The following is a 16,103-nucleotide window of genomic DNA, read 5'->3' as shown; positions in this document are numbered from 1 at the left end:
GCAAAAACCTTGTGTAAATTATTGTAAATAGCTAAATCTAGATCTAGTAACCTGTAGCCTAATCAATTATAAATTAAACTTAAAACTCCTAACATAATCAGGGCTTATTATGAATCAGTAGCAAAGTTGATGCAATTGTTAAAATATGAATTAACAGGATTACAATTAATATATTTCTCTAATTAACTTTCCATGTAGATCTAGGTGTATAACTTTTACCTACATTTCCAGGTAGATCTAGATCTAGATACTAACATTTCTCCCCTGTGATCTCTTCAGGTTACACCACAATTATAGGAACCATGTTATGTTCTTCTATAATTGTTCATAATTCATCATAAATGTTGTCATTCTGTAGTTCTAAGCTAATGACAGTTCCATTATAAATGTTGTCATTCTTTAGTTCTATGCTAATGACAGTTCCATTATAAATGTTGTCATTCTGTTGTTCTATTCTAATGACAGTTCCATCATAAATGTTGTCATTCTGTAGTTCTATGCTAATGACAGTTCCATCATAAATGTTGTCATTCTGTAGTTCTATGCTAATGACAGTTCCATCATAAATGTTGTCATTCTGTAGTTCTATGCTAATGACAGTTCCATCATAAATGTTGTCATTCTGTAGTTCTATGCTAATGACAGTTCCATCATAAATGTTGTCATTCTGTAGTTCTATGCTAATGACAGTTCCATCATAAATGTTGTCATTCTGTAGTTCTATGCTAATGACAGTTCCACCATAAATGTTGTCATTCTGTAGTTCTATGCTAATGACAGTTCCATCATAAATGTTGTCATTCTGCAGTTCTATGCTAATGACAATTCCACATTAAAAGTTGTCATTCTGTAGTTCTAAGCTAATGACAGTTCCATCATAAATGTCATTCTGTAGTTCTATGCTAATGACAGTTCCGTTATAAATGTTGTCATTCTGTAGTTCTATGCTAATGACAGTTCCACTATAATTTTATTTCTCTCTCCAGAGCCTGAAGGATCTTCCATAGTGGTGTGTGCTGTATGGTGATGTCTTAGAGTCAAGTGGGGAGTTCAAAGGTCAGTTCCATTATATGTTGTATGTTGGTCTAAGAATGTATTTAACCATAATCTTCTAAAGCTGACCCTCATACTGTATTCTGTTTTCCACATCATTGACCAGTGGCTATTTAACCATTATCTTCTAAATCTGACCAGCATGTAGGATTGTGTTTCTCTCGAATGGCCATGGCTGTCTTTATTTATTTTATTGAAATAAATTGCTATTTTATTGATTAAGATTTTCAGTTAGGGTTTCTGTCTCTAAAAATTATATTTTCATTAAATTGTGTAGTTTTGAATCTTAAAAACCATAACAAACCATAAGCCATTTAATCTGATCAGCATAATTTCTTTACAGATATAGGTAACTCATCAACAACTACAAGAGGTCTAAATGACCACAACAGTATGGCCAGTGGAGAGGATAGTCTAGATGACCACAACAGTATGGCCAGTGGAGAGGATAGTCTAGATGACCACAACAGTATGGCCAGTGGAAAAGACTTATCAACATATTTTACAGGTAATGTCCATTTGTTTGACTTTTATATAGAAAATGCATGCATCAAATACAAAATGTTATTAATGAGGCTAGTGAAAGTTTCTGCACTGATGAAGTTCTTGTGTTGCTTTAATTGCATGATGGTGATGGTTGAGATGGTTGTGACAGTTGGAGGTTGTAGATAGTTTTTATGTTTTGTTTGTCAAAGTTTAACAGCTAATGAAATGTTTACAGTAATAAAATTGTTTTGTTTACCTGTACAGGTACACATGAAGTACAAGAATGTCTTGAAGGTCAAGGTGAGGTAGATCTACACACACACCTGGCAAACTGTGAGAAAAATCCTGGCCATACAAAGTTTATACCTGTAAGCAAGTTAAAATTAAGACATTTTCCTTCTCGTTACCGTAAGAAAGTCATGTTTGCTCTCACAAAAGCCTTGGCTGACCTAACTGTCAGGATAGCCGTTAAGTTGACCAGTCCAGACAGACCAGAGTTTGTACGTGGCACTAAAGATCCATATCCTTGCTACAACACCAGGGGACAGATCCCACTGAGGACAGGGACTGGGAGGGTGGTGGGGGTGATCAAGTACACAGAGGGGAAGGGCTACAGAACTTGTCCATGTCCTGAATGTGACCACTCGGACACACCCAGCAAAGTGTGGTGGAAGGTTGGTGTGGTGACAGCCAGACATGTGGTTTTTGATGAGAGTGAGGCGAGACAGTCCAGCTGTAGGTTGTGGTTTGATGATGATAAAAGTCCAGTGGTCAAGATTTATGGGTGGGAGGTGGATTTGTCAAACACTGAGGGAGACAAGTGTTGGTTGTCTTGTGTGACACATGACGTAGATGTAGCTGATAAACTGAAGGAGATGGTGAGGCGGTATCAGGGTCTATGTGATAAAGTAGAGGACAAATACAAGAGTCGTAGAGATGTGGACAAGCTGACCATTATAGTGTCACATCCTCATGGCTGTTGTAAGCAGGTCTCTGTAGGTCACTGGGTGGACAGGCAGGTGGTGGAGGATGGTAGATGGACCAGGTACACGTACACAACGTCCACCTGTCCAGGTAGCAGTGGGGCTATGGTCTACATACTGGGGTGGGGCTGGTCTAGACATCCCCACAGTGGAGCTAAGTCTGGTGGATTAAATTATAGTGGGGTGGATGGGGACTGGGAATTGTAGTTGTCTGCTCTTGAATAGAATGTAAACAAACATGGCGTCTGTTGGATGTCTGTCTTTTCTAGAATGTAAACAAACATGGCGTCTGTTGAATGTCTGTCTTTTCTAGAATGTAAACAAACATGGCGCCTGTTGGATGTCTGTCTGTTCTAGAATGTAAACAAACATGGCGTCTGTTGGATGTCTGTCTTTTCTAGAATGTAAACAAACATGGCGCCTGTTGGATGTCTGTCTTTTCTAGAATGTAAACAAACATGGCGTCTGTTGGATGTCTGTCTTTTCTAGAATGTAAACAAACATGGCGCCTGTTGAATGTCTGTCTTTTCTAGAATGTAAACAAACATGGCGCCTTTGGATGTCTGTCTTTTCTAGAATGTAAACAAACATGGCGCCTTTGGATGTCTGTCTTTTCTAGAATGTAAACAAACATGGCGTCTGTTGAATGTCTGTCTTTTCTAGAATGTAAACAAACATGGCGCCTGTTGAATGTCTGTCTTTTCTAGAATGTAAACAAACGTGGTGCCTGTTGAATGTCTGTCTTTTCTTGAATGTAAACAAACATGGCGCCTGTTGAATGTCTGTCTTTTCTTGAATGTAAACAAACATGGCGCCTGTTGGATGTCTGTCTGTTCTAGAATGTAAACAAACATGGCGTCTGTTGGATGTCTGTCTTTTCTAGAATGTAAACAAACATGGCGCCTGTTGAATGTCTGTCTTTTCTTGAATGTAAACAAACATGGCGCCTGTTGGATGTCTGTCTGTTCTAGAATGTAAACAAACATGGCGTCTGTTGGATGTCTGTCTTTTCTAGAATGTAAACAAACATGGCGCCTGTTGAATGTCTGTCTTTTATAGAATGTAAACAAACATGGCGCCTTTGGATGTCTGTCTTTTCTAGAATGTAAACAAACATGGCGCCTGTTGCATGTCTGCTCTTAAAATATTTCTTGACATTATTGTAGAGCTTTATTAAACTTTTAATTAATTATCTGGTTAATTTTATCAGAGAAAAAATTGTTGATTATTTGAGTGGGAGTGGAGAAAAAAATGTCGCAAATTTCTTGTAATTATAAACGTAAATAAACAGTTTTAAATCAACTCGTTTTCTTTTTCATTTTTGTTTCTGTTTGTATTTTGTGTGTGTGTGTGTGTGTGTGTGTGTGAATTTTGGATCTAGCGACTCTCAATATTGACGCTAAAGTTTGGATCTAGCGACTCTCAATATTGTCGCTAAAGTTGGGATCTAGCGACTCTCAATATTGACGCTAAAGTTGGGATCTAGCGACTCTCAATATTGACGCTACAGTTTGGATCTAGCGACTCTCAATATTGACGTTAAAGGTTGGATCTAGCGACTCTCTATATTGACGTTAAAGGTTGGATCTAGCTACTCTCTATATTGACGCTAAAGTTGGGATCTAGCGACTCTCAATATTGACGCTAAAGTTTGAATGTAGCGACTCTCAATATTGACGCTAAAGTTTGGATCTAGCGACTCTCAATATTGACGCTAAAGTTTGGATCTAGCGACTCTTAATATTGACGCTAAAGTTTGGATCTAGCGACTCTCAATATTGACGCTAAAGTTTGGATCTAGCGACTCTCAATATTGACGCTAAAGTTTGGATCTAGCGACTCTCAATATTTTCGCTAAAGTTGGGATCTAGCGACTGGATATTAACGCTAAAGTTTGGATCTAGCGACTCTCAATATTGACGCTAAAGTTGGGATTTAGCGACTCTCAATATTGACGCTAAAGTTTGGATCTATCGACTCTAAATATTGACGCTAAAGTTTGGATCTAGCGACTCTGAATATTGACGCTAAAGTTTGGATCTAGCGACTCTCAATATTGTCGCTAAAGTTGCGATCTAGCGACTCTCAATATTGTCGCTAAAGTTGGGATCTAGCGACTCTCAATATTGACGTTAAAGGTTGGATCTAGCTACTCTCTATATTGACGCTAAAGTTGGGATCTAGCGACTCTCAATATTGACGCTAAAGTTTGGATCTAGCGACTCTCAATATTGACGCTAAAGTTTGAATGTAGCGACTCTCAATATTGACGCTAAAGTTTGGATCTAGCGACTGTCAATATTGACGCTAAAGTTTGGATCTAGCGACTCTCAATATTGACGCTAAAGTTTGGATCTAGCGACTCTCAATATTGACGCTAAAGTTGGGATTTAGTGACTCTCAATATTGGCGCTAAAGTTTGGATCTAGCGACTCTCAAAATTGACGCTAAAGTTTGGATCTAGCGACTCTCAATATTGACGCGTAAAAGCTTATCAGTGCTAATATCTCAATATTATTATCAATAAAACTAAAAGCTCAACTAACATATCATAAAATCGAATGTAGACGTCTCAAAACTTCAACAGTTTTTGTGGATCTGTTCTTCTAAGAATGATTTACACTGACTGTTGTCGAGAGAATATTATTTCCACTGTCTACAGCATTTTTTGTTTGCTTGCTTGTCATTCGTTCATGTGGTGTTTAGGTTTATAGGGTGTTGGGGTTCATGGGGTGTTAGGGTTCATGGGGTATTAGGGTTCATGGGGTGTTGGGGTTCAATGGGTGATGGGGTCCATATGTTGCTAGGGTTCATGATGTGTTGGGGTAAACATGTAGAGGGGGTGGAAGCAGGCGTTGTAACTGAAATAGCAATAGAAACATAAAGTGATATTTCAACTGGCGTTGAAATATCACTTTATGTTTATATTGCTGATGTGTTGGGGTGTATGGTGTGTTAGGGTTCATGTGGTGTTGGGGTGTTAGGGTTCAGGGGGTGTTGGGGTGTAGGGGTTCAATGGGTGTTGGGGTTCATTGGGTGTAGGGGTTCATGGGGTGTTAGGGTTCAGGGGGTGTTAGGGTGTATGGGGTGTTAGGGTTCATGGGGTGTTGGGGTGTTGGGGTTAATGGGTTGTTGGGTTGTTGTGATTCATGTGGTGTTGAGGTTCATGGGGTGTTAAGGTGTATGGGTGTTGAGGTGTATGGGTTGTTAGGGTTCTTGCGGTGTTAGGGTTCATGGGGTGTTATGGTTCATGGATAGTCAAGGTTTATGGGTGTTGACTAAAGCGGACACAATGTTTTCTTGATTTGAAAGTAAAAAGAAAAACACATACACAATACACACACACGTGTGTCAATGTTTTCTTGATTTGAAAGTAAAAAGAAAAACACATACACAATACACACACACGTGTGTCAATGTTTTCTTGATTTGAAAGTAAAAAGAAAAACACATAAACAATACACCCACACTTGTGTCAATATTTTAAAAGAAATACATTGTCCGTTGAGGGAGAGATACATTGGGCTCTAAGTTGATAGTGTAGTTACTGCACATTGATACTAACCCTAACCCTAAGTTGATAGTGTAGTTACTGCACATTGATACTAACCCTAACCCTAAGTTGATAGTGTAGTTACTGCACATTGATACTAACCCTAACCCTAAGTTGATAGTGTAGTTACTGCACATTGATACTAACCCTAACCCTAAGTTGATAGTGCAGTTACTGCACATTGATACTAACCCTAACTCTAAGTTGATAGTGTAGTTACTGCACATTGATACTTAATATAGTCGTAGTCATTCCCAACCACCCTTCACGTCATCTTCATTGAAATACAATATATATAATATTTACTTTTACCAGTGTACGACCCCCCCCCCCCCAAGAAAATTTAGTCTCCCCCCCCCCCCTCCGTAAATTTCAATTACTTCTCGGGCGAAAAAGTCTGCAAAAAAAAAAAATTGGTTGCATTTGTAGATCATACAGGTTTAAGGTAAACCCTACTTCTATAATATAGACAAGTTTCCTACTTTTGACCATGCCAATAGTAGGCACGAAGGCTTTTTTCACATTGGCCGTTTTAAAATACATAAAACAACAATTTAATAACAGCATCTAAAATAGCAATTGCATAGTAACAACATAGCAGTAACATAGCACTAAAATGTGGAATAAAGAAATAGTGTTACTTAGTTATAATACAAAATGAGATTAAATAAGAATATAATAGATGAATGAGAAATGTTTCAACGAGTCAGTTAGAGATGTCATTAAATAATTGTTGTTTTAGTTTAGATTTGAATATATTTTCAGATCTAGATAGTTTTATTTTATTAGGAAGATTGTTCCACAAATTAGAACCAGAGTAGGCAAAGCTATGTTTCTGGAAAAAAAGTTGTATATGGGATCGGTAAATTAGGACGACGATTTAATTTTATGTTAAAAGAAAATAGGTCTAATCAGTAAGAGGGGGCTGTTTCGTGAAATATTTAATATAAAAAAATTGATTTAGTATATATTATCTTTTTATTTAATGGAAGTATTTTAGTTGTAATAAAAGAATCCTGACTACTAGACAAGCCAGTAACCAGTTTTATAGCCCTTGTTTTTAATGATAAAAGAGGAAGCTGCTTAGTTATAAAGCTGCCGCTCCACACTACAGAAGCATAATCCAACCAGATTGAATAAAAACCTCATAAAAAACCACCCTGCTCCTATAGTCCAGAAGGTTCTTTATCCTTGCTAGTTGAAAAGTTGTCTTTAATAAGGACATTCTTAGAAGATGAATATGATCGTGGAATTTTTATGGAATTAGTTTTTTAAGAAGTATGGTGTGATCAATAGAATCAAAGGCTTTTCTGAAATCGACGAACAGCGTGCCACAGAGTAGGTTTTTGTTAATATTTTTAGGCCAGTTTTCATTCATTTTAATCAAAGCGGTTTGAAAAGAATGAAACTTTCTAAACCCAGACCGATTACTATGGAAAAGCTAATGCTTTTCTAGGTAGTTTGACATGCATTTGTTTATATGTTTTTCTAGTGGCTTGGAGAGGGAAGAAAGTATAGAAGTTGGCCTGTACTTATTAGCATCTTGGATGTTACCTTTTTTTGTAGTGGTATAACCTTAGCATGCTTAAAATGTGTCGGGTAATAATGCTTGGCAATACAGAGGTTATAGATATAGGTTAAAATTTCAGAGATTATTGGAGTTGAAATCTTCCATACTTTATTAGAGATATCATCAAACGAACTTGTTGTAGACGGTTTAAGAGATCTTAGGCTAACATAAACTTCATGAACAGTGAGCAGCGGAAATATCAGCTCTGTCCTACCGCGGTGAGCAGAATTATAAAACTGTTTAAGCTCCTCACTGATTGTGTAATCAGCATCTGTGTTGAGCGCTACAGATGATATGAAATGATAGTTGAAGTCATCAGCAGATATCTGGCAATGTCCAGCTGTATTACATGTGCGTTTTTTTTTCTAATTATTTGATTCATGGCAGTCCAGATAGATTTGGAATTAGGTTGTCCTGACAACAACATATTAAAATACTCCTTCTTCGACCTACGCACGAGCGGTTTGACATAATTTCGCTGCCTACAAAAGTCCTCAGAAGTTCCATAACGTTTAAGCCAGTCTCTTTTATTAATTGCGGATTCGATATTGTTGTTAAACCAAGAAGGTGTGTATGTAGTCTTAACCCTTTTAGAGATTTTAGGTATATGTTTGTCATATATGGTATAGAAAATACGAAGTTATTTAGAAATAGCTAGATCGGGACAATTGTAATTGTATACGTTGCAGAAGGGGGCAGCCAGAAATCCGCAAGAAAAAAGATGTTCATTTTATTTTCTAAAAGAGCGATAATTTATAGTGATGTGTTGCTGCGAAGGTACACATAATCTTTTTGTCGAAAAAGTACAACAAAAAGGGAAGTGGTCACTAACACCACAAGAGGGGAGACAGACCTCTATTAGGTTGCAGTCAGGTGATGCGTAGATGTGGTCAATTATTGTACTTGATTTATCATTGACCCTGGTAGCCGTGTGCACAAATTGTTTTAGATTCAGAGAATCAACAATATCTTGCCAATATCCTTGAGGTTTTAATAAATTTATATTAAAATCTCCCAACATGATATATTGATGGATAGTAGATAAAGCGGAATCTATCATGGAGCAAAAACGATCATACCATTCCATGTTTTCGCGGGGATTTCTATAAAGGAAGCAAATTAAAATTGCCGGGTGGTGTTTGCTTTTTTCCAGTTCAATCCATATACATTCTATATGTCCGTTGACAGATCCTTCCTGTACTTGAAACGAATTGAGGAGTGGACATAGACACAAAGGCCAGTTTCTTTGTGTAAGGGCTACAAAGCAAGACTGAATGAAACAAAGGCTCGGTGAAAACTAAAAGATTTTAATAGTATATACACTATCTACACATAACAGTTTAGTCTAAACACAAAATATACAAGCTAGTAAACTAAGATACAGTGGCTAAAAACTAATCTTAACCTAACCTGTACTAACCTTGGAGATCTGGACAAAACTGAGGCAATCACACACGTTTTTATACACCTTATATACCATTTCATAAACTGGTACAAACCGGACTATTACAACTCACAGCACGAGAACTGAAGAAGGTCGAACGGGACAGGGTACCAAGTACAACAACTCACCCCCATTCATCCCCCTTCACTCGTTCACTACACCCCCACCGCTAACTCAAAAATTATATGACAAGTAACTTTTGACTCCAAAAACCTTTAAATAGTATAACAGTGGTGGCTAGCTTGATGAGATGAAGTAACATGAAAGCCAATAACTACTAACATTAGTATTACAATATACTTTCATGATGTAAATAAAGTACCACAAGGTATTAACACTAATGCAGCAAGTGCCACATAACAATGAAGCGTGTGCAAAAAAAAACCATCATAAAACATAGGTAATAATCTACAAAGTAGATATGTCATTAAAGTCACAACCTTAAAATGATAAACAGTAAAACTAAGTACACTATCCAAGCGGATAGTAAAAGAAATTGCAATAAATCAAGGCAATAAGTACCAGGTTATCTCCCTGGATTAACTTAACCAGGACCTGCCAAAGGTCAATATTTATAAATATGTACCAACATTTACAAATCTAGTTATTAATACAGTAATTTTAAACAAATACAAATTACTCATATAATACCAACATCATGGCATTAGTTGCAGTGGTGTAATCAATATAGGTTCAGTTAATGGATAGCGACAAGGCATCTGCAACAAGGTTATTACAGCCTTTAATGTGTTTGATGCACAAGTCGAAGTTTTGAAAATACAATGCCCCTCTTACTTACCAAGGATTTGTATTTCCAAAGTTTTCATGAAAGTTAAGGGATTGTGGTCAGTGTACACCACTAAGGGACCAACAGAGGAAGTGACATATATTTCAAAATGTTGCAAAGCAAGTACTAAGGCTAGTGCCTCTTTCTCAATAGTTGAGTAGTTGCGTTGGCCAGCATTTAATTTTTGTGAAAAATAGGCAATGGGATAATCCATTCCATTTGTATCCTCTTGTAAGAGCACTGCTCCTACCCCTACTTCGCTGGCATCCACAGCCAGTTTAAACGGCTCACTAAAATCAGGAGCTTTTATGACGGGGTTAAAGGTTAACATGGCTTTGATTTTTTTCAAAAGCCGGTTGACATGGGACATCCCAAACAAACTTAACGTTACGTTTAAGAAGAGTGGTAAAGGGGCTACAAAACTACAAGTTTGGACAAAATCGCTCGATATGCCTAAAAACCTTAACTGTCTCACATTTGTGGGAGCGGACATGTGGTCAATGGCTTCAACTTTGGCTGACACAGGTCGAACCACGCCATTACCAACGTTGTGTCCGAGATAAGTTATATATCTGTGACAAAATTCACTTTTGCTTAAGTTAATAGTTAAATTGGCCAACCTTAACTCGGTAAACAATTTACGGATTTGGGACAAATGTTGTGAAAAACTAGAAGAATATACAACTACATCATCAATGTATGAGTCGCATTTTTCCACTTTTCGGGTGATTCCGTTCATCATGCGCTGGAAGGAGCTTGGTGCGTTCTTCAATCCAAACGGCCTACGTCGGTACTGGTACAGTCCATCTGGTACAATCCAAACGGCAAACGTCGGTACCGGTACAGTCCATCTGGTAAAATCCAAACGGCAAACGTCGGTAGTGGTACAGTCCATCTCGCTGGGTGTCATAGCATAGATAGATAAAATAACACTAGACTGGTAGAGACTAATAAGGAAAGTGCAACCTTGATGGTAGACGATTTAGTTTGAGAGTATTGTGCGCGTGTTTAATAAATATTTGTTGCGTGAGTGTGACGTGAGCGTGACGCAACAATGTCACAGATGACGTAAGACGCAGGAGTGAATACAATTGGGGGGGGGTATATTGTATAGTATTAGTAGTTGATAATAAAGTTAATTATATTTTATGATCGAAGTTGTTAATACCGTTAAAAATAAAAGTGTTCCCTTCCTATTCACAAGTTTATAGTTGGAGTGTTAGTTATAGGAGTAGATTCATATAGCAACGTATACATCCCCTCCCCCACCCCCATCATAATGGGGATTTATGTCTTGGGGATTTTGACCGGACACCAAATTTATATAATTTAGACATCGACCAATGAGATTTATAACATCAGACATCGACCAATGAGATTTATAACATGTGACATCGACCAACGAGATTTATAACGTCTGACATCGACCTATGAGATTTATAACGTCTGAGATCGTTGTGTGTGACGTCACCGCAGTGTACGGCCGTTAAACTGACTGGGGATGCCTGTAACAATAGTAGCCTGCCTTTGTTAGATACAGGTGTGTATGTCGTAGACGGACTCACACTGGTTGTTCTTGTAGGTTCTTCTTGTAAGGACAGACGATAAACTGCTGGTTCATATCACAACTTTATTTACAACAGTCAAATTCACAATGTGTATAGTTCATTTCACTATTCAAACATCCAACGTTTGATATAGAGCTTAAAATAAAAGATAATGAATACACAATATAAAATCGCTGGAACAATATTGGATACATTTTAAATTCTGATAGCTTCCTATTGCGTTCATCTTGGAGGCTTCTCGAACCTCCCATTCACCCAGGTTATATACCCTCCCATTCACCCAGGTTATATACCCTCCTATTCACTTAGGTTATATACCCTCCCATTCACCCAGGTTATATACCATCCCATTCACCCAGGTTATATTCCCTCCCATTCACCCAGGTTATATTCCCTCCCATTCACCCAGGTTATATACCCTCCCATTCACCCAGGTTATATACCCTCCCATTCACCCAGGTTATATACCCTCCCATGCACCCAGGTTTTATACCCTCCCATTCACCAAGGTTATATACCCTCCCATTCACCCAGGTTATATACCCTCCCATTCACCAAGGTTATATACCATCCCATTCACCCAGGTTATATACCCTCCCATTCACCCAGGTTATATACCCTCCCATTCACTTAGGTTATATACCCTCCCATTCACCCAGGTTATATACCATCCCATTCACCCAGGTTATATACCCTCCCATTCACCCAGGTTATATACCCTCCCATTCACCCAGGTTATATACCCTCCCATTCACCCACGTTATATACCCTCCCATTCACCCAGTACCCTCCCATTCACCCAGGTTATATACCCTCCCATTCACCCAGGTTATATACCCTCCCATTCACCCAGTACCCTCCCATTCACCCAGGTTATATACCCTCCCATTCACCCAGGTTTTATACCCTCCCATTCACCCAGGTTATATACCCTCCCATTCACCCAGTACCCTCCCATTCACCCAGGTTATATACCCTCCCATTCACCTATTTTATATACCCTCCCATTCACCCAGGTTATATACCCTCCCATTTGCCCAAGTTATATACCCTCCCATTTACCCAGTTTATATACCCTCCCATTCACCCAGTATCCTCCCATTCACCCAGGTTATATACCCTCCCATTCACCCAGGTTATATACCCTCCCATTTGCCCAAGTTATATACCCTCCCATTTACCCAGTTTATATACCCTCCCATTCACCCAGTATCCTCCCATTCACCCAGGTTATATACCCTCCCATTCACCCAGTATCCTCCCATTCACCCAGGTTATATACCCTCCCATTCATCCAGTACCCTCCAATTTACCCAGGTTATATACCCTCCCATTCACCCATGTTATATAGATATTTATAGTGAACCATTGTGTTTGTGTTTCACTTCTGGTTTGAAGTTATAATTGTTGTTGTTGTTGATAAGGTTAGTGTTATGTATACTTTCTTGAGCGTCCATATTTACACATCGGAAAATTAATCAATAAATCTGTATTTTTCCCAAACATTCTAAGCGCAGTGTATTTTTTACTTTTTCTCGTATATACGACATATAGAGAAAGTCTTGTAATCGTGCAAACAAAATCGAGATTTTTGAAAATCTCGACGTTTTACAGCTCCTTGAGTCGGAAAAACATAGTTTTGCAATCTTGTCCGGTTGTCTGTGTGTATATGTCTCTCTCTCTCTCTCTCTCTTTCTCTCTCTCTCTCTCTCTCTCTGTGTGTCTTAGTGTAAACACGATAACTTGAGTACCGTTAGAGCTAGGTTGATGAAATTTCATATATAGGTATTATATTGAAATCATAGATACGTATCAACTTTGAGCGATTTCCGATAACCGGAAGTGGAACTTTTTCTACTTTGAATTATTCAAAAGCCTATATCTTGAGTACTATTTCAGATAGATAAATTAAAATTTCACATGTAAGTAAAAGATAATCTCTGCCTTCTATCAAATTTTAAGTAATTTCCGTTGACCGGAAGCAGTCATTTTTGCTATTTCCGTTCTCAAAAAAACGCGTGTGAACAGGGTAATCAAATTTATTATTGGCAGCGCCGCTAGAGGCTGCGATTTTTGTCAATACACGGTTTGGCACCCAGAGTTCCATAGCGGCTATCTTAGCACTTGGCTATATATTATAGACACTGTTATAACTGAGTCCACCCCCCTCCAGTCCCACCGTCCCACACCTGAACTGGGACAGCGTGTTAACGTCCCACCCCCATCACCCCGCTTTACCTAGCGATGTGCAGGCTAGGGGAAGTAGGCTCCAGGTCGCCGGTCTTTGACCGACACAACTAACATGGGATGCAAATTTGGGGAAACACGAAATGAGATACCTTATTGTATCCGATGTTAATCCAGGGCATAGACCCCAAGCTGGGTGGTGAGGGCCAGAAAGATAGGACAGTTGAACTTTAGCTTTGCTAGGATGTAGTCGTGTTTTTTTTGTAAAGTGTGGTAGTGCTGGCCACTAGGGCTGGCCACTATGTTCAAGATTATATTCCTGTTTTATTGAAGACTAACGTAGTAATCATTAAAGTTGCCTAGCTGAAATTGTGTTTGTGTTTTACTTGAACCTCTCACTGCAGTCATCAGTATCAATCATACCAACTGACATTTCCTAACAGACACAATGGACAACAATAATCGTTGGCTATATCGATTCGGGCGCGTCTGCCGGCGTTCTGCGGGTGCGATCTGGCGCCCTGGGCTTTCCAGTGAGCGTTGTGTCCCTTACGTTCGTTGTAAACATTGCAATGGATAAGATGGGCGTTATAGTCGCTCACTAAATTAAATCAGGCGTGCTTGCCAGCGCTTCGGCAGGGTGCTATTTGGCGCCCCGGTCTATCCCAAAATCGCAAACGCGCCTAAGTTTTAAGGAGCTTCCTACAATATTTACAAGGCGGCACACAATATTCGCCGTACGCGGCACCCCTGCGGTACTGTAATCGGGGGATCACGGGCATTGTTTACATTTAAAAAACCCAGTTTTAGAAAACAAGGTCACGCTTCTAAGAATATAGGATTGGTAAAGCATTGATGAAATCATCTTAATATATTTTGTCAGATTTTATTTGTCTTTCAGGCATTGCTACACCTTGCATCTGATCGCCATGAAACTTTAGGAAGTTGTCGAGAACTGTCCTGATAAGATTTCTGCAAAACAAAAATAAGTTTAATTTCGCACGAGCGCTGCCAAGGCAGGGTGCAACCTAGCGCCCCGGGTATCTCGTGAGGGCTACGGTAATAGAATATGGATAAAAGGTAGCATTATAGTCGTTCACTAAACTGAATATACAATTATAAAGCACATTTCAAACAATATTAAAACTAAAATAGGAAATTGTTTTTTTAAAAGTCGTTGAAGAAAATGTCCAGATCATTAAGTGGGAATGTGCAAGAACCACAAGAAATAAAACAAAATTGGTGGGGAAATTGATTTAAATTACTATCTAAATGATCGTCTCATGACCAGGGTATCTCAGACTTGTCCTGTAGAAGACATCAATAATACATTTACACGAGAAAAGGCTGAAGTGCACGATCAAGATTTCATAAAGTCGGCTGAATTGATCCCTAGGAGCTAAAGAGAAAAGCAAGGCTGAGTAAAACATTTAGAAATCTCTCAAGGATTCAACACAAAGTGCCTCAATGCACCCGTTACATTACAAGAAATAAATAAAGCCATCGGGCGTCTCTCAATAGACTGCCTGTTGGTGACTTCCCTTTGACCATCAGATGACATGTCACAGTTCTGTTGTCTGTTGTTTTTATCTCTCACAGTGGTTCAAACTTTTTTTACTACTTGTAGAAAGGTAGGCAACCAAGTATTTTTACAACAACTTCTATTTTACCGGTTACCTCCCTTTAAACATCCCGTGTGACATAAAACACAGTGCTGTGCCCTCTGTGTCATCTCACCCAGTTGATATTTGGGACGTACCTGAGCCTACTCAGCTCTGATGGGTACCTAGCTCATGTGAAGGAAACAAATATGTCTGAGCATAATGGTGACCACACAATATTGAAGCAGATAAACCTACTTCATCTGCCCCACGTGTCTTGGGCACGAATGTGAAAAGCTGATAAATGAGCGAATATTTCTTTCGGTGTTAGTAATACTGGTCGCAGTGGCGTAGCGATGGGGGGGGGGGGGGGGGGGGGGGGCGGGGGTGTGTGGACAGCACCGGGTGACACCAATTAGGGGGGTGACACCAAGGCAAAAAATAGCAATATATATAGAGAAAAATGATACTTCCACTTAATTAAGTGATTAATTCGAGTGTTAAAAAGCAAATTTGACAAATCCCGACATGGGTGGAGGGGCGGGGGGAGGGGTGTAAATAAAAGCTTCAGGGGGGGGGAGGGTAGCTAATCGAAAGGTTGAGGGGTGGGTGAAAATCGAAAATTGAAAGTTTGTCCATGGGCGCCTGGAAGGGTCGCTACGCCTCTTGGGGTAACACCATTAAGTGCCGCACCTGGTGACACCCGACCTCGCTACGTCACTGACTAGTCGTACAAATGTCTGCTTCAAAACATTTTTTTTTAACAGGCAGTCTATTGAGGGTCGTCCTAAATAGAAAATATTTTATAAAATAAAATAATTTTTTTTTGCTTGCCTTTTTGTAATTCGATCGATGTTAGTTGTATATTAAA

The 16,103-nt window shown here is 39.0% G+C and overlaps 1 protein-coding gene across 1 annotated transcript; it reads left to right on the top strand.

Moving 5' to 3' along the window:
* The first annotated feature begins 986 nt into the window (after positions 1-986).
* On the top strand, positions 987-2,729 carry LOC131936740 (uncharacterized). Its single transcript, XM_059293806.1, has 3 exons — positions 987-1,056; positions 1,397-1,561; positions 1,804-2,729. The coding sequence occupies exons 2-3, from the start codon at positions 1,447-1,449 to the stop codon at positions 2,727-2,729; spliced, it is 1,041 nt and encodes a 346-aa protein (XP_059149789.1). The 5' UTR covers positions 987-1,056; positions 1,397-1,446.
* The last annotated feature ends 13,374 nt before the right edge of the window (positions 2,730-16,103 follow it).

The sequence above is a fragment of the Physella acuta genome, unplaced genomic scaffold (genome assembly GCF_028476545.2).
Source record: "Physella acuta isolate Inbredline_101_S28 unplaced genomic scaffold, ASM2847654v3 ptg000186l, whole genome shotgun sequence".
In the NCBI taxonomy this organism is placed as follows: Eukaryota; Metazoa; Mollusca; class Gastropoda; family Physidae; genus Physella; species Physella acuta.
The sequence above is the reverse complement of the archived record's forward strand: the minus strand, read 5'-3'. Positions and strand labels throughout refer to the sequence as shown.

Coding starts and splice junctions, on each gene's coding strand:
- LOC131936740 (XM_059293806.1), top strand. CDS start 1,447: ATGGCCAGTGGAGAGGATAGTCTAGATGACCACAACAGTATGGCCAGT. Junction 1,562..1,803: donor CTTATCAACATATTTTACAG/GTAATGTCCATT, acceptor TTACCTGTACAG/GTACACATGAAGTACAAGAA.